This window comes from Urocampus carinirostris, chromosome 1, assembly GCF_059441175.1.
Source record: "Urocampus carinirostris isolate Australia breed hairy pipefish chromosome 1, RoL_Ucar_1.0, whole genome shotgun sequence".
In the NCBI taxonomy this organism is placed as follows: Eukaryota; Metazoa; Chordata; class Actinopteri; order Syngnathiformes; family Syngnathidae; genus Urocampus; species Urocampus carinirostris.
Window position 1 is genome coordinate 36,190,663 of NC_142349.1, and position 28,000 is coordinate 36,218,662.

A 28,000-nucleotide genomic window follows, 5' to 3' on the forward strand; every position below is an offset into this window, starting at 1 on the left:
CCAAATAAGGGGTCTTGACCAGGACAAAATAAAAACACCTGCTTTCATTGAAAGATAACACTAGACAGTGTAAGCGCAAACCCTAGCGATGCTTTTTACCAACTGCCCTACATCAGCTAATTTCTAAATGCATTTTTTAAATTTACAAAGATCAATGGGTAAAGACACAACTATGCAAAGACCCAATTATAAAAAATGATAGCTACATGCTTCCGACATTATGTCTCAAAACAACATCAATAAATCATCGTATCATCGTTGAAAATGTAGCAATTTGAAATCCAATGTTTTAACATCCCTCTTGTATTGATGTGTTCTCTCCCCTATGTTTTGATGTTGACGTTTTGTCACACATGGAGATCAAATGAGGACAAAATCCCTTCTAAGCGCATGAGAAATCAGATTAACAGACAAGATAACATTCAACTGTGCACACATGTAGAGTTGTCATTCTTTTGGATTTGACAAGGACTAACGAAGAAAAACTGAGGATATTTTTATATTTGTTGTGTGATATGTCTGTTGATAATAACAGTAGTACGAAAAAAGAATAAGTTCACTGGACAAATCCATTTAGGAAAGGAAGCCGTGAGTGGTTAAAAAAGGTTTACGAATTTTATTAAGCAGATTGGTTATAAGGGCGCTCTATTGTTGGCATTTAGTTAAATGTTCACCGGAGGTTTTATTGTCGTTTGTAATTTTCTGGATACATAACCTTCTATGTGCTTGCGTAAGCATGAGCTTATGTCTTGTTATCCTCTAGGACCCATCAGTTTCACTCCAATTCATAGATTCCATTCAGTGACTAGTACCAAATTTCCAGTATCGAAGCGCAGTGGATAATCACTTAATACTACATGACAGAATAAATGAAGGTTAATAGAAAAAAACAACAACAAAAAACACACAATGTGAAAAAAAAAACCTGTATGTACATTTAAAAAAAACACCCTGAAGCGGGGAATATAGCTAGCCATCAACCAAAAATACAAAGCTGATTTAATAAGCCACAATTAGTTGCAATGATTATCCTTAAAAAAGGTTTCGTCGCTGCGTTTGGAATTCAGAATTAAACATGAAGTTCATGTTTGAAATAAAATGTTAAAGTGGTTATGTGATGACCGATGGACCAGTTCGACCTGTCCTTTGATGGAGCTGGGAAATCTTCAGCGCGATTGTAGCTAATGATGCCAGCACCACCTGCACCACAAAAATAACATTTAATAAGAGTACTAAATGATAAAAATACTATATTTCACTCACACTGTTAATGTTTAAACACATTGTTGCTTTCATATAATAGGCATTTATTTGTCATTTTTTATTTTTCACATTTATGGGCTGTTTATAAGAGTGACGGACAGTCATGGGAGGAAGGTGAGACTGTGCTTCACCCATCATCATGGACAGTTTAACATGTATTCAGTGTTGAATTTCTTATTTAACCTCAAGATTTTTAGATTTTCTTTTCATAATCGCTGAATGTTCAAAGTATCCATCCATCTGCACCGCTTATCCTCAGTAGGGTCGCGAGGGTGCTGGAGCCCATCCCATCTATCTTCGAGCAGTGGGACACCCTGAACTGGTTGCCAGCCAGTCACAGGGCACACAGAGACAGACAACTTACTCGCTCATTCACACCTAGGGACAATTTGGACCGGCCAATTAACCTGACATGCATGTTTTTGGAATTTCGGAGGAAATTGAAGTGCCCGGAAGAAACCCACACAAGCATGGGGAGAACATGCAAACCCCGCACAGGAAGTCTGGTAACTGGATTTGATCCCATGACCTCAGAACTGTGCCGCAGACGCGCTAACCACTCGAACGCCGTGCCGCCTTGTCTACATTATATTATTAATATTATTTATCCAATCAGTATGTGACTTATTACTGTGCTCAGTGTCAGCAGAGGCAGAGTGAGTCACGCAATTCTCTTGCCTCATAGTAGAGGGCGTTAGTGAGACACACACCTCCATCCCAAACAATACAATTATTGATAGTATTAGCAAGGTAATAGCCGGTCAAGCCATCCAGTATTTTTTCCTTGTATTGACTTTTTTTTTCATCATGGAGGATTGCCTGATAATGCTTTTATTCAAAAGAGCGATATGTAACATATTTTACTATGCTGAGCGTCAGAAGATGCAGAGGGAGTCACGCAATTCTATTGCTTCATGGTAGAGAGAGGCAGTGAGACCAAAGATTCTGATGAGACGGACATTTCAGTCCCAAACAATATAATAGAATTTACTTTTTTATTGTCATTCTTTGTAACCATGCACACAGAACGAAATGTCGATACACCTGACCCGTACAGTTAAACTGTAGCGAGCCGATGCAGCCGCAGCCAAACAGGGCGCCGCCATTTTAGACCCAACTGCTGTGTTGGGAGTCATTAGGTGACCAAACCCCCCAATTCCAACCCTTAATGCCGAGCGCCAAACAGGGAGGCAATGAGTACCAATGTTGTAAGTCTTACATAATCAGTATCATAGCAATCCAAGCCATTCAGTCATATTTTAGTCAATGTATGCTTTCATTCAAGATGAGCATCACATACACTTCATTTAGAAGTTAAGGAACGACAATATTGCTTCCTTGCTCTGCCAATCAAATGATGAATAACATGTTGGATAATTTGTAAATCTGACTGTGCTTCACCAGACACAAACCGCACGGCGTTTCACTGGTTTATGCATTTTACATAGTCCACAAATTCAAAAAAGAAAAACGTCAGTCCGTTTTTTTTACACATGACTATTTTAAACATTATTTATGCACACAAATGAGTAAAAAGAGTTTTAAACGTGACTGTGCCTTGTCACATCTGCCTGATGTGGGCTTCATCATTTGTACTTACTTGTGTTTCTTGAAAGACATCTTCCTTCTCATAGCTTTCCAGACAGATTCGAACGGTGGCCCCGCCGCTACTTGTACCACTCAGTCTGTAGATGATTCGAGATCCATCAGAGAATATTATTCGAAGACCCTATGGAGGAAATACAGTATGCTTACATAGACATGCCTTCCACCCTAGTCACCAATCATAATATAAAGCAATGTTTACCAAACCCTTCAAGCAAAGGCACACTTTTTTAATCGAAAACCATCCATCACAAATGATAAAAAATATTTCCCAGGCACCAGTTTTCCGTGTGTTCTTTTCAAGCTTAAATTATCATGTTGTCTGAATTAACAGTATAAAGTTTTCCTTGTCATTTATGATCGCAGTGACTCAGGAGGTATTACGGATAATTCATTTTTATATTTTTTTGCTGTAATTTCGAATTGTACAATACTTTTAACCTGTTTTTCAAGTTGTTTGTATGTTTTCCCCCGTTTTTTTTTAGGAAACGTGCATGCACTCAAAATGAGCAAAACGTATCTGCCAGTTAAATTGTTTATTTTTACTATGTTCTAACTTTTTCTTTTTTTAAATAGTTTACATCTACTGTTGCTTCATTTGCAAAATGTAATTATTCTTTGCAATGTAATCTTAAACAGCTTCATCAAACAAAATTAATTGTTAAGTAATCGTACGAGCAGATAATAAGTATATAAAAAGAAAAAAGTAATCTACTGCCACCTACTGATATAGGTGAATGTTACAATTACTAGACTGATCACGGTTCGAAAGCAACAATATTGAGCAGTATTTTGTTTTTTATTTATTTTATTTCTAATGTCCTGCGGTACACTAGACAAGGTCTCATGGCACACTGGATGAAGAACACTGCAATATAGTATATTATTTGCATTGATGCGGTATATGTAATGTAGAGTACCTGGTTTCGAGCGATACTGCTGTCAACAGAGTCTCTGTATTCAAAATTGTCTGCTTTTTCAACTTGGTAAATTTTGTCTTCCACTGCAAATCTCCGCTTTACAAACGACGTGTCTGTGATCAACAACTCCAGATCTTCCATCATTTCAAAGGCTAGATCAATGTCGATGTTCTCATAGTCATATCTGGAGAAAAAAAATATCAAGTGAAAAATTCAGGTCTCTAGGAGAAGCCGTTTATATACTTGACGTCGACAAAAAATGTCATGACAGTTGCTCGGCTCAGGTAACAATCAGCCTCAGCTTCAGACAACAGATGAGCGACCTCAAACAGACTTACAAAGCATGCATGTTGTTAGGGTCTCCTACCTCCTCTGTTCACCAGAGGGCCCCAACGAGGGTTTTAACTGGGCACAGGTGCCCAATGATCATACACCTGTGTGAAATTCTCCTGTACCCTTTGAAAGGACATTCTGATCTGCACATGTTGACGGGTCATTTTCATTTTCCACATTCATTTTCTTCCATCAAAACACCATCACCTTTTTCCAGTTTCCTCCTGGTTAGGTTTTTGTTTCCTGGTTCAGATAGTTTAATTTTTCGTTGAGCATTTGTTTGTTACTCCATTAATTTATTTTTTTGATTAAAGACCTATCATTTTGAAGCACCCTGTCATACTTTCTTCTTGCTGGGTTTGGGTCCAACGCAAAATCACAACACATGACAAAAAATATGACAGGATTATGGATAGATATTTATCCATACATTCAAGTTTTGATACGTAGGTAAGCTTTTAACGTACAGTCATCCATCTTTTGAGTCCTTTTAATGGGATGTCAGAACTGCAAAAAATATTTGGGATCATTTTTCATTTTATATCTTTGGAAAATATATTACAGACCAATACTCTGGTATCAAAATTTTACTTCAAGATTCTGTATTCTTTAAGTCCTTTAAAACCACAAAAATGTAATGTTTAACAACCTCATAAAAATCAGGTGTAATGGTAGCCTCTTTGGAAAACTGCTACTTTTGATAGCAGAATTTGCTACTCTTCATAGTACAGTATATTTATTACAATACTGGTAACTCATGCAAATGCACTTGAAAATCTCTAGATAACCGGAATACATTCCCTTGTTTAACGTCATGTGACCCAGTGGTCCCCAACTTTTTCCGTACCACGAACCAGTTTAATGTCTGACATAGACTGACAATGTTCTCATGGCCCCGCCCAGAACGAACATACTAATATAAAGTACTAATGACAACAATAACAATAATAATAATAATTCGCCTAAATCCACTGCGTGAACACTAGACCAGGGGTCGGCAACCCAAAGTGTTTAAAGAGCCATGTTGGACCATCCATCCATTCATCCATTTTCTGCACATCTTATCCTCAGCTGGGTCGCGGGGGTGCTGGAGCTCATCCCAGCTATCTTCGGGCAGTGGGCAGGGGACACCCTGAACTTTATTGCCAGCCAATTGCAGGGCACACAGAGACAGACAACTCACTCGCTCATTCACACCCAGGGACAATTTGGACCGGCTAATTAACCTGAAACGCATGTTTTTTGGAATGTGGGAGGAAACTGGAGTGCCCGGAGGAAACCCACGCAAGCACGGGGAAAACATGCAAACTGCGCCGTCGTTTTGCCCTCTATGTTGGACCAAAAAACTAATTTGTCTGGAGGAGCAAAAATATAAAAGCCTTATACAAGTTGTATAACGAATGCAACATATGCTGTATGTACTGTATTTATCTATATTTGCTATATGCTATTAAAATGACCTAGTTGGATGCAGTACATCTGTGGAAAATTATGCACCACATGATTAATCTGTTGTAGGATACAACCTCAAGTTTAATTTTATCACAATATCAAAGAATTACAGTATGTTTCATTGCTTTGCTAAAATTAAATAAACTCAATGAGATAAATCAAATTTTGGTTGTTGTTTTTATTTTGGGGATTTGAAAAAAATAAAAAAATTAAAATGGAACGTGCATAACGTGCCCCTTATCTGGGCAACAAAACGGATGCAATAAAAAGCAGCATGAATAAATTGAACAACATTTTAAAAAACAGCCCTTTGAAAAGGTAAAGTAAATAAAATCACAGTAGTACAGTTAAGGTTTGATGTGCAGTTTTTTTTCTTATTTTGTGACGCTGCCCCATTAAATGGGGGAGAGTGGCACGTGAAATCGCACAACTCGGCTCTAAGACAGGCAAATCGGGAAAAAGGGAAACATACGAAGGAGAGATGCACCACTTCTAAGTTTGCCAGGCAGGAGTTTAAGCCTGTGAGCTACCACTTCATGTTACACCATATGACTTTGCTCCATTGGTGGCGACAACCTGTATTCTGTGTTTTTACCACGCGATACCACAACGAAACAGGACATCATTCCCCACCCGTGAACTAGCACCAGCGGATCTTCCCTCTCATCTAATAGTTACACCCCTAGTTGAAATGTAATATTTATTCTACCTATTTTAAGAGCAGTGGAAAACGTCAAAAGTGATTGTTATATGTTTGTCCTGCAGAAACCATATAAAAACAAAAATATATTCCTCTCCCACATCATTTTCATCTTGTAAACATTTTTGGAAACACACCAGGGAGCCACTTGAGACCGCTCAGCAGCCGCATGCGTCTCCTGAGCCGTGGGTTGTCGACCGTTGTACTAGAACTAGACCAATAGGGATGTAGAAAATGCGTTAGATTATATTTTATTATCACACTGTTTTTACTCAAGGTTCCATAGATGAATGTTAGAAAATAAAGAAAACAGAAAGTTGTCCTGAAATAAATAATTATAAATGCAAAAAAAAGGACGAAGGAAACAACTCCTTTCGATATTGTGTTTATAGTTTGCATTCCGCAAAAAGGGAATTTTTTATTCTTAAAAGGAAAATTCTACTTCTTCCGGTGCAACCCGGTGCCAAACAACCCGCGGGCTGTTACAAGTCCACGGCCCCTCTGGTTACTGACGATTGATGAAACCAAGAAATGGGTCCAAAAACACCCCACCAAAACTAATTTCTAGTGAAATGTGTGGTGGTTTAAGTGCAAAAGCTTCTGATTTCTTCAGTTTCTTTGTGATTAAGTGAAAATCCAAATGTGGGTACATCAGACCTGGTGAAGTAGTTTCTTCCATATTTTATCCAGTGGTTTTTAAGTATTTCCGCCACACTTTGCCTTCTTGTGGCAAGGATGGACAGCCACGCCAGCGCGGCCCAAAGTCCATCCTTCTCACGGATATGATCTCCACCTGAAACATGATTTGTTATAGAACAATCATATGCTGAAAAACACAAATGAATATGATATAACTTAAATCTGTGTTACTTGTTCCGAAGCTTTCCTCTCCACACAATGAGAGTCGTCCTGCATCCATCAGATTGCCAAAGAACTTCCACCCGGTGGGAGTTTCATACAGTTCTATTTTCGATGCCTTGGCTACTCTAAAACCAATATAGAAATAGAACTTTGATGAATCACATGCAGATAGAACAACAAAACTTGATGAAAACATTTGAAATAGGGTGGCATGATAATTACCGGACATTGAGGACTCCAAAACACAAGATCAAAGTTATTAGTATCATTATGCTAACAATTTACCTATGCTAATTTCGTTCTTATCCCTTGTTTAGTTTTCTTTAGAAGATAGGCATTAGCTTTGGTGAAACTACATCTGGTGAGGAAAAATGAGCCGGCAAATCAGGGGAAGGCCCCATGCCTGTCAGACCCACCATCGCAGGCCTGCAAAAAAATTGCTGCTGTCCCATAACCCTGGTGTATAAGAATTGTCAGGACCAGAACGGACACAGGACCAACTTGCGTGCGTTTCTCTTAGTTTTATTGGGAAGAAGGGAACAGATAGTAGATCTGTAGATCACTGGTTGCAGGGAGCAGGTTGCTCAAAAGCAGAAGTGGTATTTCCGTGGCGAGCGATGGCGGTGTCGAGAGCAGAAAAAAGCAGATCAGGGACAGGGGAGCAAAATCTTAGAAGAGATCAGAAAAGGGGTCGGAGCGGGGAAACAGACGGGAATCAGAACAGGAGAGAGTCAAGGTCGAAAGGCTTGCTTAACGAAAGCTGAGGTTCACAGACGGACTGACAACCGGTGACAGGAAGACGGGGGTATAAAAAGTGACAGGTAACCAATCAGCGTAAGAGGCAGTTGGCGCCAAAGTTGAAAGAGAATATGCACTCTCCTGGTTCTTATACTATAGTGAACCTTTCACATAACAAAGTTTATTCTTGTATTTTATAGTTTATCTGTTGTTACACTGGAAAGACAGTATTTATATTAACATTTTGGTGTGTGTTTTTCAGAGATTCTGAGTTGCTCGAGATTAAAGTTTCTTAGTATACAAAAGTTCAAAGTTTTAATGGGCTGAAAGTTCACTTTTAGAGTAAAACATTAAATAAATTAGAAGAATAATCCATTTTAGACTTTGTCGAATTACTGGCCCCTAGCTGAGGTTTCCTGCAAGGATAGCTTGCAAGGAGGCCTTAATGTCTTTAACTCAAAATCTGATTGGCAAAAACAAAAGCTTTATCGAACACTGATGTTATGTACCACGGCCTTCAGAAGGTATTTTAAATGCCTCCGAACAGATTAGTGACCCTGGCAATAATTAAGGACTGAAATGTGATTGGTTAAATGCTCAAATATGAAAGCACACATCTGAAAGCAGCGCGACCAGTGGTTAAACAATGAAAGGAAGCTGTCAATTTGGAATTGTTTCATAAGTATTCATCGACAAAATAAATTGCACATGATTCTGATGTTTTCCAGGCCATCAAATAAGGCCTTGCAGACCCTGAAGGCCAACCACTGTTTAAATTAAATTTAACAAGATGTCATGTATTGTCACAACTCACTAGTTTAACCTTCTCAAAGTTTGTACAATATAGTGGCATTCAAGAGGCTTTCCTTTAATGAGTTAAAAGGGTTTTACCTGTCCAAGGCCAAGCTTGTGGGCATGCTGCGAGCGAAGCCCCTCACCCCTCTGTGCTGAAAGTAGGGAATACAGAAGATGTTGTCTGCAATAACAGCCACAGAGTCGGAAGGCGTGACAAAGAGGCCATGCTTCCCCAGGATCATGTTTCGATCCTAGAAAGCCAATAGGCGGACAAAAAAAAGAAATAAACACCAAATCTACTATTAATTTATTTTGTTTGCTAAACCCAGCCATTTTCTTTATTAGTATTTCGAACACCACACACCCCATCACCATCAAACGCAGCAGCAAAGTCATGTTCTCCGTCCCTCATGCTGTCAACCAAGTCGGCAGCATAGAGAAGGTTAGGATCAGGATGTTGACCCCCAAAGTCCTCCAATGGGACACAGTTAACAGCAGAACTGTCAGGACAGCCAAGCTCCTCGCAAAGGATTCTCTTCACATACGGACCTACCACTAGAAGGGAAACAGTACACTTTAGTACAAGCATGGTCCAGTGGATTACCAGTTGGATGGAGTGGGACGTGGGATTTAACTTTGGGGACATGTGCTTTAATTGGTCTCATAAAGTCAAAAACTGTCTCCGGGAAAATTTTGAACTAGTATTACTTCATTCCATTTCGTTTGATTAAAGACATTTTGTGTTCACATAACATAACTCAATGCTAACTGTATGCCAATGACATGCGTCGAGATTCATGTCTGGTAGAAACAATCATATTTATATATAAATGAAGCTACGTCTTATTCATCACTTGATTGGTGGAGCAAAACAACAATATAAAAACTTTAGCATAGAAAAAAAACGTTTTTTTTTCTTACCTAAATTATAAATGTGCTGATCCTTTGAATAATAGCTGCAATCCTCCTGTATAAAAATAATTATATGCGACAAGAAAATAATTTACTAGACTACTTGACCTGCTGTTAGCTTGCTAATACTAACATCCATCCATTATCTGCACCACTTATCCTCAGTAGGGTTGCGGGGCAGTGTTCGGGCAGTGGGCAAGGGACACCCTGAACAAAATCAGAACCCCAGTCTCCCTATCGCTCTCTGCCATGAGGTAAGAGAATTCCATGCCTCATTCTGCAAACAGTCAGCACAGTAATACATTATATTATAACATAATACATAATATTATGATATAATGTGAAAATGTAGTGATTTTGATTTTAAAAATTAGTAGAATGAGAAATAACTTCAACACTAAATTAATTTAACCATTAAATTATTTTTAATTTTATATTTCCATGATGCCAGGTGAGGCTCAGCCTCAACAGATTCCCCTGACTGCATGTCACCGCTGTATGCAATCTGAAGTAGCAGTAAGAGTGGGCCTAAAAAATTGCCCAGCCCAACTTGGTTATCGAAGCCCAACCAACTACCGGTAACTTAATTTGCAGGCTCAACCCCGAAGTAAACCTGGAAATTTTAACCCTAATTTCCATTTATTTTACATGACTGCTTTTATTTTGAGCACACTTTTGATTAAGCAGTGTTTAACTTTCAACACATGATATGGAAAGATGAGAGAAAGTTTGCAACATAGCTTCAACAAGTAATGGATGTTCACTTCCAAAGCGTTGTCCTCACCTCCATGCATGGCATCCAGTCTTATTGAGATGTGGTCCTCACCAGAAAGAAGTTCTTTCAGAGCAGCAAAGTCAAAGATGTTCCTCATCAGGTTTGCATACGACTCCACGGCATCCACAATTTCAACTTGGTCATCAAATGAAGATATCTTAACTGTTGCTGGTTCACTGTATCAAAGTTAAATTCTTCCAATTTGTGTTTACCAATAAAAGGTTTGAACTTGTTCTCCAGATCAAATGTTTGTCTGCCAAGAGTTGTGAGATCCAGTCTGAGTCCGGGGCAGATGGCGAACTCTTCAATTGTTCTGCTGATCTGGTAGATCTTGTTGGTGACAGCATCATTGGCTGGTCCTTGATCAATAAAGTGTAAAAATAATACATTTTAACGAGCAAACGTCTCACGTGTATTTTTATATGGTTGGTTGAATCCCTTTACCACTGGGATCATAGGGGTACCAATTCCTGTGGTGTGTCTTGGGTAAGTACTGTACAGCCTGGTGGCATCCAACCCTCTCCAGGCTAACATATGTTTCCACCTGGTCTCATGCCAGAGACCTTTCGCGTGGTATGCGAATATGCTAACAACTTAACTACGAAAACATATATAATAATATGATCTAATATTATAAACTGATTTTTCATGTCAAAACATGTATATGCCACAGAAATTATATAATTTATACTTGAAAGGAAAAGCATGACTTTTCACAAAAACCCTGTCAATTTCAGCTCCCAGGAATGTTTTTATTCCTTTACATGTAAACAAAACATTTACAAATTTGGTACAACTTTATACAAAAAAAGTAACCAATTTACTGATTTTTTTCTCATTTTGAGTATATATTTCCTCCTGATTTTAGGATTGTTTATCTTCTTTCAGCAATACAATCAGACGACTCCTCCTTAATGTAATATTTAGCGCTTTCCAGTGGTAAAAAACGTTAGTGCATTCGACTCTAGTGATTTGTCTTATAGAATCTGGTTGATTTCAGTTGCATTTTAAAACCCGAAGATGGCATACGGTTCCAGATTTACTTTCTTGAATAAACTAAATGTTTTTTGGGGTCGTTTTCAATCTCAATTTCACAGCAAACATGTTACTTTTTTCATATATTTTAGCTCATTTTAAGTGTTGTTTTTTATATTTCAATCTATCAGCTTGTTTTGTGATAGCGTATTATTTTTTTCACAATTATTGTTTTGTAATATTTACTGATTTAGCTAGTAAAACGGGAAAACAAATCCTCAAAGTGGTACAAAAAACTTAATTAAGAATAACTATATTGATTTGAATAACCGGCAAAAACGCACATACAGTCATATAGATGTGATTTTATTTTAAATGCTCAAAAGACAACAACTTTTTACATGTTTTACAAACATTTATCACCAGCCTCATCAAGAGGGAGATGACATCTTGCTGCTACTGGTATCTCGAGAACCAAAAACTTAAGTCTGGGTGCTGGAGAACTCACACAAAGCTGAGCAAGTAAATTGAAAGAAAAAAAATGTGCTGTTTGCTCCCTTTAAGTCGAGCATTATGTATTCTTTCTTGCGCTTTGTAGCACTCGCTTTTGGTTGCGTCACACATTACAGCAAGGGAGTCGAACTCATCTTAGCTTGGGCCATATGGTAGAAAAAACCTCCTTACGAGAGATAAACTAGTGGTATAAAAAGGTGTGCCTTAGCTTGAGGGCTTTGGGTCTTTTTAAAGGTTCACAATTGAGTTATGATTCAGGGAGTGTTTTTTTTCTCAATATTATTTTCCTAACACTAAAAGGTAATCTTTTATATTGTTTATCAACTCTGTATTTGTAAAAAAAAAATATAAACAACAATTGAATTCATTCCCACTACAGTTTATTTACCTCGGGAAACTCATGTAGACTAGAAAGTGACGAAAATAGCATTCAAACATAAGGTTAAGTGATTGAATGAAAGTCTTTCTCTGTTTTTTTTTTAATGAAAATGTTTATCTGAACATGGGAACTTTGCTGTTATATTTGATACCCATTAGAGACAGGAGCTAAAGCTTCTTTAAAGACACGAGGTGCTATTTCTATTATTTTGTATTTGTCTGTATTGCCTTAAACAACATGTCTGTGACTTTAATCTTAAGTAAAATAACAGCGCGATAGGTTTCTTTATTGCTCTCCAGTTAATTAATTGTAGTCAGCTAATACAGCTACAATAGGTGATTTGTGAGTGGCGCTTGGCTTTCGCGCCATCCAGTGGACATATTTAAAATTGCAGGTCATTATAGCTCATTTTTCTCCTGTGCTTCGCTCAGCATTGTCTTGCGGGCCACATAAAATGATGTGGCGGGCCGTGAGTTTAACACAGGTGCAATGCAGCGACATTACACAGTGCCACTTTAGAATGAGCATAAATATGATATCAAGTGAGACAATTTTGCTCATTGTAAGAAATATTATTTCTTTTTTATCAAAAATGTAATGATTTAACTTAGGCTAGCGAATTTTTGTTGGGGTTATTTGAAGTACTGTAACAGAAAAAAGACACTTAAAATAAGCCAAATTATCTGCCGATGGAGGCACATTTTTTATTATTGATTGACTCCTTTCAAAAAGGTCACTTTTTTGAGAGTGGGCAGAGAGGCAGGATGTCTGGCCCCACCTACTTTTTATCTGTGCACCACACTGGCAGCCTGTTTGAGTGACTGACAGTAAATTTGCAAGACAGATAGTGTTACTTTTGACTTGCTGCTGGATACCTCCATTTGCAGTGTTGAACTTGATGCCAAAATCGCCATCAGGCCCTGCTGGACTGTGACAGGCTGTAAGGATGATGCCACAGATGGCTTTGAACTTCCTGATCACACAAGAGCAGGCCGGGGTAGACATGAATCCGTGGTGACCCACGATGAGGCGGCCCACCTGAGGAGACGTCACAGGTAAAGGTCTGCCAGTGAGATTTTTGCTTAATCGGATTTGATGCGCTCAAGGCATGAAATTTCACTCCACCAACGTTAGGGGCATGTAGGGGAGTATTTCACGCTTGTAAATTCACTCAAGATTATTCTGTCGGAGAGGAAAATCGAGCTCGGGTTTGATGTACTGCAATGCAGAACTGACGGTACATCTGCGATCCCGAACTGGAGATGACACAGTGGAGTGCATGGCCACTGTGGACTAATGAACTCACTTTCACGCGATAATTTCGAAAGTGTTTATACCATCAGTTTGACCTCATTATCAAATTGTTTTTTTGTTTTTTCTAAGTCACGATCGGGTTTGGGAATTTGGGAGGGTTACTGTGATCTGAGAGTTAATAGTTACTATTGAAAAATCTGTCACATATTGGAACCATAATATTCCAGTCGTGTAACTTGATTACTTTCTATGACTTTTGGATTGCTTCGACAGCAAATATGCCAATAAAAGACAAAATACACTATCCATCCATTCATTATCTGCGCTGCTTATCCCCGGTAGGGTCGCTGGAGCTGTCATCGGGCAGTGGGCAGAGGACACCCTGAACAGACAACGTGCATGTTTTTGGAATGTGGGAGGAAACCAGAGTGCCTGGGGGAGACCCACGCAAGCACGGGGAGAACATGCAAAATCCGGAAGGCCGGTAGCTGGATTTGATCCCACGGCCTCAGAACTGTGCCGTGGACGCGCTAACCAGTCAGTGTTCCTGTTGCCCCAAAATACACTAAACATTACTACAATTACTACTACTGCGAATGTTGTTTAAGATAATTTAAGGATGTGACCCTTTAAAAAGAATTTGAGGAAACCAAGCTCAGGTAGTGTTTTTGTAGTTCAACAACAAGTGCTTACATTTTTAACCAGCAAAAACACAACTTTCTCTTTCACATGGCAGACAAGATATGCTCTGTTTTCGTTCACATTAAGAGCACACTAAGAACCCAATACTGTGTTGAACATGACTAGTTTTTACTTTCTAAAATTCCACCAAACTCTGGAATGTCTTTTTTATCTCTGTCTCTCAAGTGCCGGTGATCGAAATTATGAATCTGTGGATCAGCATACTATCTGAATTTAAATATGAGACACACGTGCATGAGCCCATGAAATGAATGGAAAGGGGCTTAAAAGCATGCTGTGGAACAGGCACACACTCAAAAGCATTGAATTGTATTAATCCTTCCATTTCATGTTATTTCGTCTATATGTTTATATCTTTTTTTGTTGATGTGGTCTTGTGAGTTGCACTTAAATTATAGCTGAAACTCATAAGACCTTGCCTTTTTCCCAGCCGTTTTCTTCCTTCCTCCATTGGAGCACTTTTTGTTTAACCCCTTTCCCAATTAAAAACACTAAAATTCCTGCTTGTGTCTGCACTTGTACCCTGTCTAGCTATATAACAAAACTGTTCATAAATATAAAGGAAAAATAAAATTGTATTTTCCCTTTGTGTGTCATGACTTGAGCTGGCCAAGTGGAATAGCAGGTGGGTGCAGAGTGGGGGGAGGAGACAGCGGTGACATATTGAAATGAAACTGATTTTAAAACTTCCACTTGTGAGGATTTTCATGCGCTTAAAAGATGTATTCACCCCTTATTTTTAACAACAGTCCCGATTGTCGTTTGGGGACTGCGATGCAACTTAGCAATGCGACCATGTGTCTTCTTCATATTTCTTAATGATTACAAAGTTTGTTTTTCATGGTTATCATGTTTGTGTTTCTCCCTTTGACATTACTGCAAGCAAATAAATATAGTACAAAACACAGTATTGTATCGCCAATGCATTTTGCTTTTGTAAAACACACGGGATTCTGAACTGAAGAGACGGAAGGTTGTTGATGTAAACCGACAGAAGACTAACGTTTTATAGGACCTCAACAAATAGCCAACAAGCATCCCAAGAGACGTAACTCGCCATGTGCACAAAAACTGAACGTTTACATTTTTTTACGCTGTGAAGAGGGGCTGAAAAAACATCATATTCCACACCGCAAAGTGAAAACGTCATAAGAAAGGGACGCCATATCCCAGGGGTCAAGGATACACATTTTAATCTGGACCTTTTTTTTACCTATGGATTAAGTTAAAATCAATAATTAATCTGCTTTTAATAGTGGACATCTACTTGGGATGCCAATTCGTTATTCTGACTTATTCTTCAATGCTGTGTGTTATTTTCACTATAATAAACTGTTTACATTATTTTTAGTATCAGCCAAAAACGCTGTTCTTTGATATCCACAGCCATTAGGGCTGAACTGCTTCTTGTAACCTAGGAGATTCTATAATAAGAAAGTGCTTGGGTAGGACCTTTTAAAATAGGTTTAAATTTCTTATCTGAGGGTTGGTTCCTCTCCTGTTTTCCCTACAAGTTCAAAATAAATTGATTTATTTTCTCCATATTTTGAGTGTCACCTAAACCATAAACCTATCAGTATTTTCAACACAATTTATTTATAATTTGATGTTTTGTGGTTAAAAACAGCATTACCAATCATTTTATATTTTTTTAAGAAAAATGTTTAATTTGGAAATACAGGTCTTCTTTCAAATTACATAATTTTATGCATTCATTGAATATAAGTGGTATCAACACCTGGTACCATGTTGGGCACTAACCAAGAGAGAAGAAATTCTGCCAGAATACAAAATCTTGATCGAATATACTAAATTGTATGAGGTTTTTGAACAATACTTTTAGGGTTCGGTGAGTACCAGTACCATCCATAGTGGACAGATGCCTGGCCTTTTTTTCAAATTATTGCAAGTCATTGACTAACACCACCATAGGCTGACCTTTCAAAAGAGAAATACGATTATTTGAATGTTTACCATTTGGCAAAATGTAATCCAAACCATAAATGTCATCAGTACATAGCATCAGTATCACTAACTAATATTTTCACATAATGCAAATAGCAGCTTGAATATCATGTGTAACTAAATCTACCAATTGTAATAGATTCTGCATTTTGTATTTATTATACTGTATTGGAGGGACTGAACGTACAGTATCAAGATGTGTCAGGTTAATTACTTCTACTACAGTAGTCGTAACCGCGGTTTGATACCGGGCCGTGGGTCATTTCTTACTGGGCTGCACAGTAAGAAAGATAATTGCCTCATTTTAATCGTATACAGTATCTACACACATTTTAATCACCCCAAAAAACCTCAGAGTTTTAGTGCGCCGTATACTAAGGTTGGTAGGTAGCACAGTATATCACTGTAATTAAGCAATGGTTTATGAGCCGACAAATATTGCTGACCTAATTTGCTCAGATCGGCAGTTAAACCCGTACCACTCAGCATCGCACTATTTTCATTCCCTGTTTCAGGTTGTACAACCCTGCAATGGAGCATTATGGGAAATGGTTCAACCAAAACAAATGTGTACAACATGGTACTGTGAGAATAAATAGCGCGATGATAAGATAAAATCTAAATCGTGTTTCTATGTCATCTAAATCATCAGAGGTCCAGTGCAGTGGTTCTCATTTGGTCCGACTTTAGGCCCCCATATCCCACCCTAATTACAAGCCGTGACTCAAATCAAGTAAAAATGTCCACTTCTGAAATTTATTAAGACAAAGAATTGAGCAGGTTGAACCAGATGTGCTTGAATGTTTTCATTTTTGATAAACAAAATAACCAGCAAAACTTCAAGTAAAATTGTTGTTCCCTTTAATGCTTAATAAGATGGATTTTTAAGGAAATCCCAAACGCTTCACTTAAGTAACTTCAGTTATTCTTAACAGCCTCAACATGCAAATACTGCATTATATACTTTATATAAAAACCCAATTTATGTACTTATAGATAAACCTCATCCAGTGAATCCAAATAATAAACACTGCACTGTGGGCGGAAACATATTTTTCTCCTGTACGAGTTATTATCCACAAACTACAAACAAATCACACAAATAGTGCACTTAAAAATTATTCACATTCACAATAAGACATTTTCGACTAACTAGCTTCAACAGCTAAATACAGAAAAACTTTATGCTTTGTATACAATTAAGCAGTACTTATTTTCAAATAGTGGTTACTCTAACCTGAGTTCAGAGGAATTAATGGAAGATCCGGGCATGTTTTTTTAAATTTGTATCACCATATATTGTTAAGAAGTTTAAATGACCCTGGCAACATTTTGCCAAGGCAAATGCCCGCGACCCTCTAAAACCAAGTTTGTGAACCACTTTTGGGTCCCGACCCATTAGTTGAGAAAGAGATATTGAACTAGTCTGTGGTACACAAAAGGTTGCTGACCACTGCTCTACTACATTAAAGGGAATAATTGTTATAGCTGGTGGATGCAAAAAAATAGTCTAAATCTGAGACACAAAGCAACAATTGAATGGATGCTCGGCGCTCAAAAATATCCGCAAACAGATGCACACGTTGTCACTGACCCCGTTGGCAGCAGCCATCTGCACAACCACCTCAATGGCCGCTCGGTTAAAGAAACGTCCGTCTCCGCCCACCACCACCGCCGAACCCTGCCGGTCTCGGAGGTCAATGGAGGAGAAGATACTTTGGATGAAGTTGTGCAGATAGTTCCTCCTCGACTGAAAGACATGGACCTTTCTCCTCAGACCACCGGGACCGGGTCTCTGGTCCGGGTAAGGCGACGTCTGGACAGTTAGCACCCGCAGAGGACTGTCGACCATCTCGGTTTCGAAGTTTTTCCCTCAGTGCGACAGCAGGCAAAGCTAGAGCAAAGTTGCTGTTTTGAAAAAACTGATAACAGGGCTGTACTGTAAACGGGGGGCAAGGGAGGGAAATGGGTTGACCTCTCCCGCAGTGCGCACAGTGGTCCTCACCAGGCCCAAAATAACCCTTCAAACACTCGTTTCTGTACGTGTATGTGTGTGGACACAGGGTGAGTAACTAAAGACGCTTCTTCACATGTGCAGGGAGATCACTGTCAAACCATAAAGTTGTGTTTGGGTGTGTCAGGGGAAGCACTGTAGTGTTTGTGGTGGGACCCCGGGGATGGGGGCAACAGGGCTCAGTCACAACATGCATAGCACGGGTGGCATTTTCCATCCAATAGGGAGCGTTAGCATTGAATGGGGCAATTACAATAACCTCGTACGGAAATTGAAAGACGATACATGACGTGTTAGCGAAACACGTTAGCTACTAATAATAGATGCAGCAAGCACTGGTCCACTACAACAAGAGGGCTCCAGGAGAAGATAGTAAAACTTTGGTAGAGTTTAACCTAACATGTGATCGTGACCCATTCCTAAATGTGCAGGATAAACGGAAAAAACTAAAATGTTGCAAAACAAAAGAAACATATATTTCTAACTTCTAAATTGTCAAAGCAGGTTAAAATGTATAGAAGATCACCAAATTATTTTAAATCTAATTTGAGCCCTATGTTGCCTTGCGACTGTCTGGTAACCAATTCGAGGTGTCCCCTGCCCGCGGCTCGAAGATGGCTGGGATGGGCCCCAGCACCCCACGACACTACTGAGAATAAGCAGCGCGCAAAATGGATGGATGGATGGAAAGCCCTACATTTTAATCAAAAACTTGCGGAGGTTGTCACAAAATGTTCACTAGAAAGACCACTTAATAGTACCATAACTAAAAGCTAATGGAAGGAAACTGGTAAACAGAAAATAAAGACACATGGAACACAACGAACTGGCATCAGTATCAGGAGGGCATATTAAATGCATGGGGGGGGGGGCTTGACTATTATTACCCCCCAAAACGGCAATGATGCATGGTAAACATAACGAATAGCACAATATGTATATATTACATGTATATATTAGGGCTGTGAATCGATTGAAATAAACTAATCTCAATTTTGAAATAAATTAATCACGATATTCGCGATGAATTCATTAAATCCATATTTTACAAATGGCAGTAAATATGAAAAACATGCATAGAAAAATAAGATTACATTTATCATTCCGAATGGTTTAGGCCTATACTAAGTACAGTAAACGTGCATACAGACTGTAATGCCAAAGATGTCTTTCAAAACAAAGATATTCAAGTACTTTATGTCTACACTGTTGAACTGTAAATTTGCTGTAAAGCGGTCGTAAATATTTTTACAAAAAATGCAGACCAAGTAAAGGAAAAATGCATAAAGTTTGTGGTGTCAAAGACAAATATAATACATATTAATATATATTCAATATATATTCAAGTTCCTTATGTAAACATTGTAGCAACATTATTCCTAGCCCTAATATATTTTTTGCATCAGGTAATTCGCATCAGGTATTTTGAAAAAAGAATGATCACCAAATGATGACTTACAGTGTATATTATGATGAAAATAAACGTTAATAACATGCCGTCCGACAAGTGTTTCTTCTTTGGTAAAACTGAACTGTGTCTTCTTAATAGTAGGGACGTGGGTCAGGTCTAACCCTCCTCTTGTGTTAGGGTTGCCATCGACTCGTTTTGGATTTGAAGTGCATATAAAAACCACAAACATTTGTTTATTCTTGACTTTGTCCGGAATGCCTATTTTAACAAAATCAGGGAAGGGAAAAAAACAGAAAACACTACATTACAAAGTGGATAAGGTCGCTTAGAGATGAGGAAAAACAGCCAAAACTGAAATCATAAGTGGACTGCACATATTGGGCAAAAAATGCAAGTAAAATTTATGCACAAAAGACACTAAATGTGTCACTTTTTGGCCACACATACCTATTACGACATACGTGCATACACATGCAAGTTATTCCACACCTAGATTTTTACTCCAGCTTTGTATTTATGTGTTTTGGGACTTCTGTTTTCTGTTTTGACCTGTTGTGCTTATTATTCTATCTTTGCATCAAGTTCTATTGCTGAAAAAATGATTTCTAGCCTTGTTCTTGAAGTCAAACTGACCCTGACACCATAAATGTTACTATACTATTGTATACTGTAGTCCATCCATCCATTATCTGCACCGCTTATCCTCAGTAGGGTCATGGGGGTGCTGAAGCCCATCCCAGCTATCTTCGGGCAGTGGGCAGAGGACACCCTGAACTGGTTGCCAGCCAGTTGCAGGGAACACAGAGACATATAACTCACTCACTCATTCACACCTAGGGACAATTTGGACCAGCCAATTAACCTGACCACATGTTTGTGGAATGTGGGAGGAAACCCACGCAGACACAGGGAGAACATGCTAACTCCACACAGGGAGGCTTCGATAGCAGGACTTAAACCCTGAACCTCTGCACCGTGGGGCTGCGTGCTAAACACCCAGCCGCCGTGCCGCCTCGTAGTATACTTTTATAATAAAATAAAATTATATCTAGGTAAAAAAACAACAACCTTTTATTTATTAATATAATAATTTTCACATTTGTCAAAATTGAAATAGAGGGATATAGTGGCAGAGAAAATGCCCAAAGACTCACAACAAAAATAAAAATAAAAACAATATTTTCATGGATAAGTTAGCTAAGAGATGAGGACAAAAATATTACGTAATATTGTTTTTAGTGTGTTTTTACTGATTTAAGACATGGGTCCTACAGACCCGCGACTATAGGGGCAGGTTACCTGAAAACTGACACAAGGGGAGGGTTAAAAGCACTGCACGAAAGCATAAGGACATGTGGGTTGTACAATTTCTGAGAATGTAGTAAGAAATTTATTCTCACTAATTTGTAACTGAATGAAATCGGACGACTCTCTGCAGCCCACTAAGAAAGGTCTCAATTACCTATCTGTATTTTTACCAGTCAAAAAGTGTTTCACAACCATCACCATACACATTTAAGGTTCCAATATTGTTTAATGCAAAACATTGACCAATACTTGTGAAACAATACAAACGGGTTCATTGTACGGCGTAGAGCAAATGAGCCCAGCACAAAAATGACTTCCACCTGCTTTGTTTCAAATAACTCACTTTGGAATGGATGGAACGACGGCGCACCAATTCACAATGTACCATCATGAAATCTGATAACATGAAGTTTTTAAGGCAATCAAAACATCCAACGCTATGTATTGATAAAATAATGTTCTCACTGTAAGTAATTATGTCGATTGGAGTGGCATTCTCCAGTACAGAACATGACGCAAATTTCCCACTTCTTTGGCTTTTTAACAAGTTTAGCAACTTAAAACAATGTCATTCAATCCTGGTGGTCTCAGATAGCTAATACCATGCCCATAGAGGCATGATCTGGTCGAGCATCCCATGTCCATATGAAAAGAGAAGCTGATTGATAGCTCTTCCTCTCTCTCTTCTTCTCTCTGGCTGGTTCGTCTCGCACGAAGGCAGCGCAGGCCTGCATTGCGGCCTTGAGTTCAGCACAACATATGTTGTGACCATCCAGAGCACGAGATAGAATCCCTCCACAACAAGTAAGAGGACAGTTTCAGATTTACCACCATGTTTGTTGGTTCTTGGGAATGAGCATTTTTTTCTGTACAAGGGTATCTCCCCAAATCAACTAGGATAATGGTGGGAAACATTTTTTTGGTACTAGTAATCAGAAATTCATGAGTCTAAAACTCCTGTAATCTCGGGCGCCTTCCCCTTCCCATTTTTTTCCGATTTTCCTTTTCTGAGATAATAAAGTTTGTGTGGTTTTTCAACCGGCCTAGTTTATTGGATCAATTTTCTTTTGGGATGATTAATTCATATCAGAACTCAGAGAACTCAAAGTTAATTTCATTTTTTTGTCAGTGTAGGAAATTCTAGCATCCTTCAGAAAAAAAAGATTTATGGTGGAGCATAAGCAACACCTAGAGGCAAATTTGTTTACTGATTGCAGTAAAGAATAATTCGTTTCAAATGATTTTCAAAATTGAAGCAAGAAAAATCCCTACAACGGCAATAGCTGGAGTGATTGAAGGAAACGTGTGTTTTTTATTACAAAACATAAGAGATGAGGATGACTTTTCATACTTTATTCGATATCTTGACGCAAGATGAGTTTTATTATCTTTACTGCTTACCCAGCTTTGACTATGCATTCTAGAACCTGCCCCAACTATGAATATGAATAAACAAAGCAACTAGTGCATGTAGGTTTTGTAACAGAATTTCATGTTGATAACCAGCCTATCCTAGCAAGTGAATTACTTGAACAAACATAGCACCATTGTACTATTTTTTTAAATCCTGTGTGTATGACTTGAAACATCATTGATAGAAGTCCAGCGCAGTGCCTTCAATAAAATTTTGAGATGTTTTCTTGAAGAGGACCCTAAATACCATTTGCTGTTTCCTCCTCACCTGTTGTCTGCTTTATTTGGAGGGAAAGCACCTGCCTCCGGTGATACGTTGGCGGGATGTAGTGATATCTCAGTGATTTTAAGCGAGTACGAAGCTTTTCGACCCGGCTTTAAATAAATTCCTCGCCGACGGTCCGAGCGTCCCTTGTGTCTCACGATGAAATATCTCCCGTTAAGGTTGGTGTCTCCACAACTATTGAACCACCAACCACCTGACATTTTTAGAAGAATAAATAAACAATATAAGAATAAACACAGATTTTTTTAAAATCTCGTTTTTTGTTTTTATATGAAAGACGACATTTTCTTCACCTGTGCAGTTTCCGCCGCAGTTAGGATCCCGGTTCTTGTCGTTGTTCCGGTCCTTAGTAGAGAACATTGTGCCCGTGTGGTTCTTCATGGGGTCGTTCAGATCTCCCGACAGCAGCTTGAGGTGGAGGGTGTAGTTGCTCTCGCGGCCGCCGAGAGCGCAGCTGTACTCGATAAAGCGCTTGTTCTGTTTCCAATCTTCCAGATGGATGTGAAGGATCGAACTTCCCTGAGCCACAAGCGTGTAAATCTTCCGGAGGCCTAACCAGAACTCTCCTGGAAAGAGAGAGACACCGTTGCAGTTGATCAGGGTTGAAGACCAATATATGAGGGTTTTCGGCGGCATGATAGAGTAAAATATTTTTATATTTATACGTACCTGAAAAATTTCCAAATCCATTTTCATATGTCTCCCACGTTTGATCAAAGTTGACAGAGCCATCCTTCCTTCGCTGGATGACAGTTGCTCCATGATCTTGAGGAAAAATCAATTACAGAAGATGAAGTAAAAAATAAAAAAAAAACAACATGTTTTTATTCTAGAATTAAAAATGTACAAGTTAAATAATTGCTACTTAATTGAGATTTATCTGCTCAAGCTATTTTGTGGCAGATTAAGGGGAAAGAAAACCCATGGAAATATTTGTAATAAAAAAATGTTGGAGGCTCTGAACATATCCTTGGACTTGAGTCCTCAGCAACACTGTAATAAGTTTATAGTTTAGTAAACCCTCAAAATGCCAAATTCCAAATCTGTTCTAAAAGCGCTCCCCTGGGCCCTTTATTTTTGTGAAATATCCCAGGCTTCAAAAGCAGATCCAGCCTAAAAGATGTGAAATTCAATGAACAGCAGCATTACTGGCTGTGACAATGATGTAAACTGTAAACAGTACATACCTGTAACAGTCAAAACAACAAAAAGTGGGGTATAATAGGCAAAAAAACAAACTGGCATCTTATGTGATCTAATTTGCTGGTGCCCAATATTAAAAAACAAAATAAACTCACAGCGAGACATGACATTACCTGCACTCATGTCACAGAAGACGTTGAAGGGCTCTGAGCCATTAGGTCTGATGGCGTACACTCCGCTGAATTTCTCCCCTCTTTTGAATACCTCATTACAGTCTGATGGGAGATCTTTTTCATGTATAAAAAGTAAAAACAACATCATTTTGCTGTGCATAAAAGACTCAATGCAGCAGGTAGAAAATACTCCAAAAGGCCCCAACTGATTCTGATCTTACCTATATCAGTGGTTTTCTTGGCAGAGTCTGAGGCCTGATATGGGCTGAGTGTTGGTGTATCGCTGTTCAATGATTCGGGCATCCGTTCAATTGTCTCTTGGGCAAATATCTTGGCTGCAAGCTGGGGGACATTGTGAAGATTAAAATTTGGACATGATAGGTATTTACATGAAGAATGAGGACAGGTTCAATATTTACAAGAAAACAATCTTCAAGCTTGACTAACATTTTCTTTAACTGTCATAAATTAGGCATCGTTATAGTAAGAGTTTCCAATATTTTGCCAGGGTTGGGTAGGGTTACTTTAACTGGATTACTTTCAATTACTTTTGGATTACTCCAATACCAAATACGCTAATAAAAGACAAAAGAAACTAAATATGAATAAAATGATGACTCACAACACGTGGTAAGCTTTCTCTCCTGGCTTTGATCTCTTTGATCTCCGGAAAAACTAACATAAAATGCGACAGAAACAAAATGAAAATAAATACAAACAGCTTGCCAACATCATTTTTGCCGTTCCATGTATTCCTTTACTCCCCAAGCCTGCACAAAATTTAGTCACTTTATTCATATTTAGTTTCTTTTGTCTTTTATCAGCATATTTGGTATTGGAGTAATCCAAAAGTAATTGAAAGTAATCCAGTTAAAGTAACCCTACCCAACCCTGTATTTTGCACAACATAGTTCAGAACAAGCAAATCAAAACTGTCAAAAATAAGGCTCGGAAAGATATCGAAGATTTACAATCAAACACGAACCGCAAGTGTGATACTAAATTTAACCTTAGTCATAGTCATGGAGCAGGTCGCCAAAGTTGAAAGCTTTATTTAGGAGAAGAAGCTTTAAAGGGAAAAAATGCTTTTAAGCAATAAATCCAGAGTTTGTTTTGAAGCTTTAAATTTGACAACTTTTATCTCAATGTTAAAGTCCCAGTCTGTAATATTTGAACACTAGATGGCACTGTTGTCTAACGTGAACAAAAAACAGAAATGAGCCCAGCATTGCAGCAAGATCCCATACAAACATGGCGGCGACTACTAGGTATGGATTCCGAATATAAAATGAACTCAAATTATTTGACCCATGATTTTTTTTTTTTTTTTATAAAAACTACCATTTTTATGTATTTTTGCCTAGTATTCAAATAAATGTTTTTCCTTCACGGAATGAAAGTTTGTACCACTAGGAGGCCTTAAATATTACACACTATCCCTTTAAAGTTTTGACATACTTAGTTCAAAATATTATACTTGCTAATTTTCTGGTGGGAATCATCATTGCAGCCTCTGTCAAGGTGCTTCTGTGGCATGTTTATGTACGTGTCTTGGACATATTTGAACAAAATCTTCTTTTTTTTTCAACTTTTTTGAGGGGTTTGAGATGGTATTTCGACTGTTTTTGAAACAGTCCTTTTCTTACTTTCACTATTTTCATCCTGTAAAACCTTGAGCATGCTCGAGAATTCATTCCACTGACCCTCAGGCCCCCTCGGCTTCCTTTCCTCAAGTCTATTTTGTTCGTTGGCCCGAACAACAATGATAAAAGTAAGATGAAAGCAGCTAGGTAGGTGAAAAAATATTCTAAAAAGGCTCTTTGAACTCAGTTGGGAATTGTTTTCACATACTTAACAGAGAAAATATGCACCCCACCTTTAAGGTCAAAAGTAGTTGCAGCTTTAGCATGTCAGCTAAGTTCAGAGCTTTAACTCATACAGTATGTGAGAAACTTTGGACTCAGTGTTTGGACTTTCAAAACTTAAACTCAAAAATTTTAACCAAGTTTTAAATAATCATGGAATATATAACTTATATGTTCATAGTTGTGAGGTTAAAGACATAAATTTAGCAGTTAGACATAGCTCATAGAGTAAATTGTATTGGTTGGTGCCGGTACAGAATACTTTAAGTGCTCACATCAACAAAAACACTAAAAGCGTGGCTGTATTGAAAATGTTTCAAATGTTTCTCAACTGCGAGTGAATGCTATTGACGGATAATGCTGTAGGGCAGAGGTCGGGAACCTATGGCTTGCGAGCCATATGTAGCTCTTTCTATGAGTACCTGTGGCTCAGAGACAAATTTGATTGCATGCAAATTTTCTCCATCTCGTTCAAAACCAAGACGAAGCTGAATTCTAAGGCAGTACTTCGCAGAATATATAGGGTACGTTATCACTACAATTTACAGTCAAGGCGTCACACACAAATAAATAAATAAATAAATAAATAAATAAAACTCGTTTTGGCTGTAAAACGCTAAAGAATCCTTTATATAAAAGCTCACTATATAATCTGTGTTCAGTGTTCAGATACCTTATGGTGAATCCACAGAACAAACTGTAAATACGCCATAACACCGGAAGATAAAATAAAGTTTTTTTATTGGGTGAGTGGGAGGGATGGGTGGAGCTATGCAAAAAGTGCAAGCACTCCCTCCCATTTCTCGCCCTACGCCGTCTGCGCCAAAGGTAGGCAAGTCAGGCTCCCTGTTTGCAGAATGTTGTGACGTTTTTACAAAATAACTACTTGCATCTGGTTTTGAAACTAATATGTATGAAAAAAGGGTCAAAATGAGTTTAACCGAGCTTGAGTAATTGCAAGAAAGAGACAAGTTTAAAGTGGTATGTTTGTTGATTTTGGGACACGGGCTCTGGAATTATTCTCTTTTCATAATTCTTATCAAATCATCAAAAATAAATGTGCTGAGGACTAAGCTTTTGTCTGGGGCGCCGGTTTAGCAATTTAGTAAATTTGTCTCATAATATATGGTGTGGCTGTTTCCCAAAATAAAATTAATATATTTTGCTTTTATGGCTCTTTGAGTCAAAAAGGTTCCCGACCCCTGCTGTAGGGTAAACCCTAGAACGAGTTTTTTCAGGTTCTTTCTGACACAGTATGAGTATGAAGTCGTTTTGTCAGCAGTCCACAATCAATAACCTGCAAACATAATGCATCCAAAACATTGCCCTACCTTTTCTTCCAGACTCTTGATCTTAACCCTCTGGTGGCTAAGTTGATCACTTTGCTCCCTCACGGCCTTTAGCAGCTCTGTGATGCTTTGCTCTTGGCTATTGATCACTCCCTGGTGGAAAGAAAAAAACAAACACTGCGACTGATAAACAAGAGAGCGGCATTCTGCAGTACATAGCGTTCAGGGTCATGACGAGTGAACTGGTGACCTCGTTCAGGAGTTCACTACGTCACAGGTTAGCATTCTTAGAACTGTGTGTGCTGGCTAAGAATCTGTGTCACGCCGAAGCTATTGAACTCGATCTCTTGAACTTGCCCGTAGATTGAAGAGTGAGAAGTAAGTCTTACCCGAAGGCCATTGAGCTCCCCCATTTGGTCGCCAGTCCACGAGCTATGAGACAGACTAGTCAGCTTCTCCTCAAGGCCTTGCACTTTGCTCTGCAGAGAGCTCTTCTCCAGTATGATAGTATCCACCTTGGAGTTGATCTTAACGGAGATGCTCCTGATCTCTTCATTGTTGGCTTTCAGGATTACAGTGGTCTTTTTCAGCTCCTCTTCTTCCTCCTTGATTTCGCTGGCCAGCACAGAAAGTTGATAGAACGATCGGTCGAAGATGTTGAGTTTTTGGAAGATATCGTTGATCTGGCCTTTGGTCTTGTGCACAAAATTTCGCAAACTCTGGCCCAGCTGGAGGAGGCCATTGGCCAGGAGACGCACGTCATCCAGAGCCGCAAAATGTGAGCGGGTTTCGACTGAAACCTTAGGCTGAGGGGTGGGTGGTTGCTCGTTGCTGCGGACGACAGGAAAGCAACCACCAGCAAGAAGGAAGAGGAAAATCAGAGATGTTTTCATCCTGTTGTTCCGCTAATCCTGCTGCTGACAGCCGTCCTGCTTGTCCGTAACTGGTCCAAGGGC

At 38.7% G+C, this 28,000-nt stretch overlaps 2 protein-coding genes across 3 annotated transcripts; both read right to left on the reverse strand.

Moving 5' to 3' along the window:
• Nucleotides 1-18: 18 nt before the first annotated feature.
• LOC148374508 (phosphoglucomutase-1-like) lies at nucleotides 19-17,994 on the reverse strand. Its single transcript, XM_088337164.1, has 11 exons — nucleotides 17,737-17,994; nucleotides 13,097-13,259; nucleotides 10,567-10,713; nucleotides 10,364-10,489; nucleotides 9,032-9,222; nucleotides 8,764-8,918; nucleotides 7,144-7,259; nucleotides 6,931-7,066; nucleotides 3,789-3,972; nucleotides 2,864-2,992; nucleotides 19-1,200 (listed from the first exon to the last, which is right to left on the reverse strand). Exons 1-11 carry the CDS (start codon nucleotides 17,992-17,994, stop codon nucleotides 1,111-1,113), a joined length of 1,695 nt encoding a protein of 564 aa, XP_088193290.1. The 3' UTR covers nucleotides 19-1,110.
• On the reverse strand, nucleotides 17,905-27,988 carry LOC148374509 (angiopoietin-related protein 3-like). Of its 2 annotated transcripts, none has more exons than XM_088337145.1 (8): nucleotides 27,434-27,988; nucleotides 27,087-27,197; nucleotides 24,112-24,232; nucleotides 23,891-24,004; nucleotides 23,244-23,339; nucleotides 22,868-23,140; nucleotides 22,557-22,767; nucleotides 17,905-18,036 (listed from the first exon to the last, which is right to left on the reverse strand). In XM_088337145.1, exons 1-8 carry the CDS (start codon nucleotides 27,935-27,937, stop codon nucleotides 17,967-17,969), a joined length of 1,500 nt encoding a protein of 499 aa, XP_088193271.1. In that variant the 5' UTR covers nucleotides 27,938-27,988; the 3' UTR covers nucleotides 17,905-17,966. The 2 variants fall into 2 exon arrangements, with proteins under 2 accessions (XP_088193271.1, XP_088193279.1); XM_088337153.1 differs by lacking the exon at nucleotides 17,905-18,036 and adding an exon at nucleotides 19,303-19,825.
• Nucleotides 27,989-28,000: the final 12 nt, after the last annotated feature.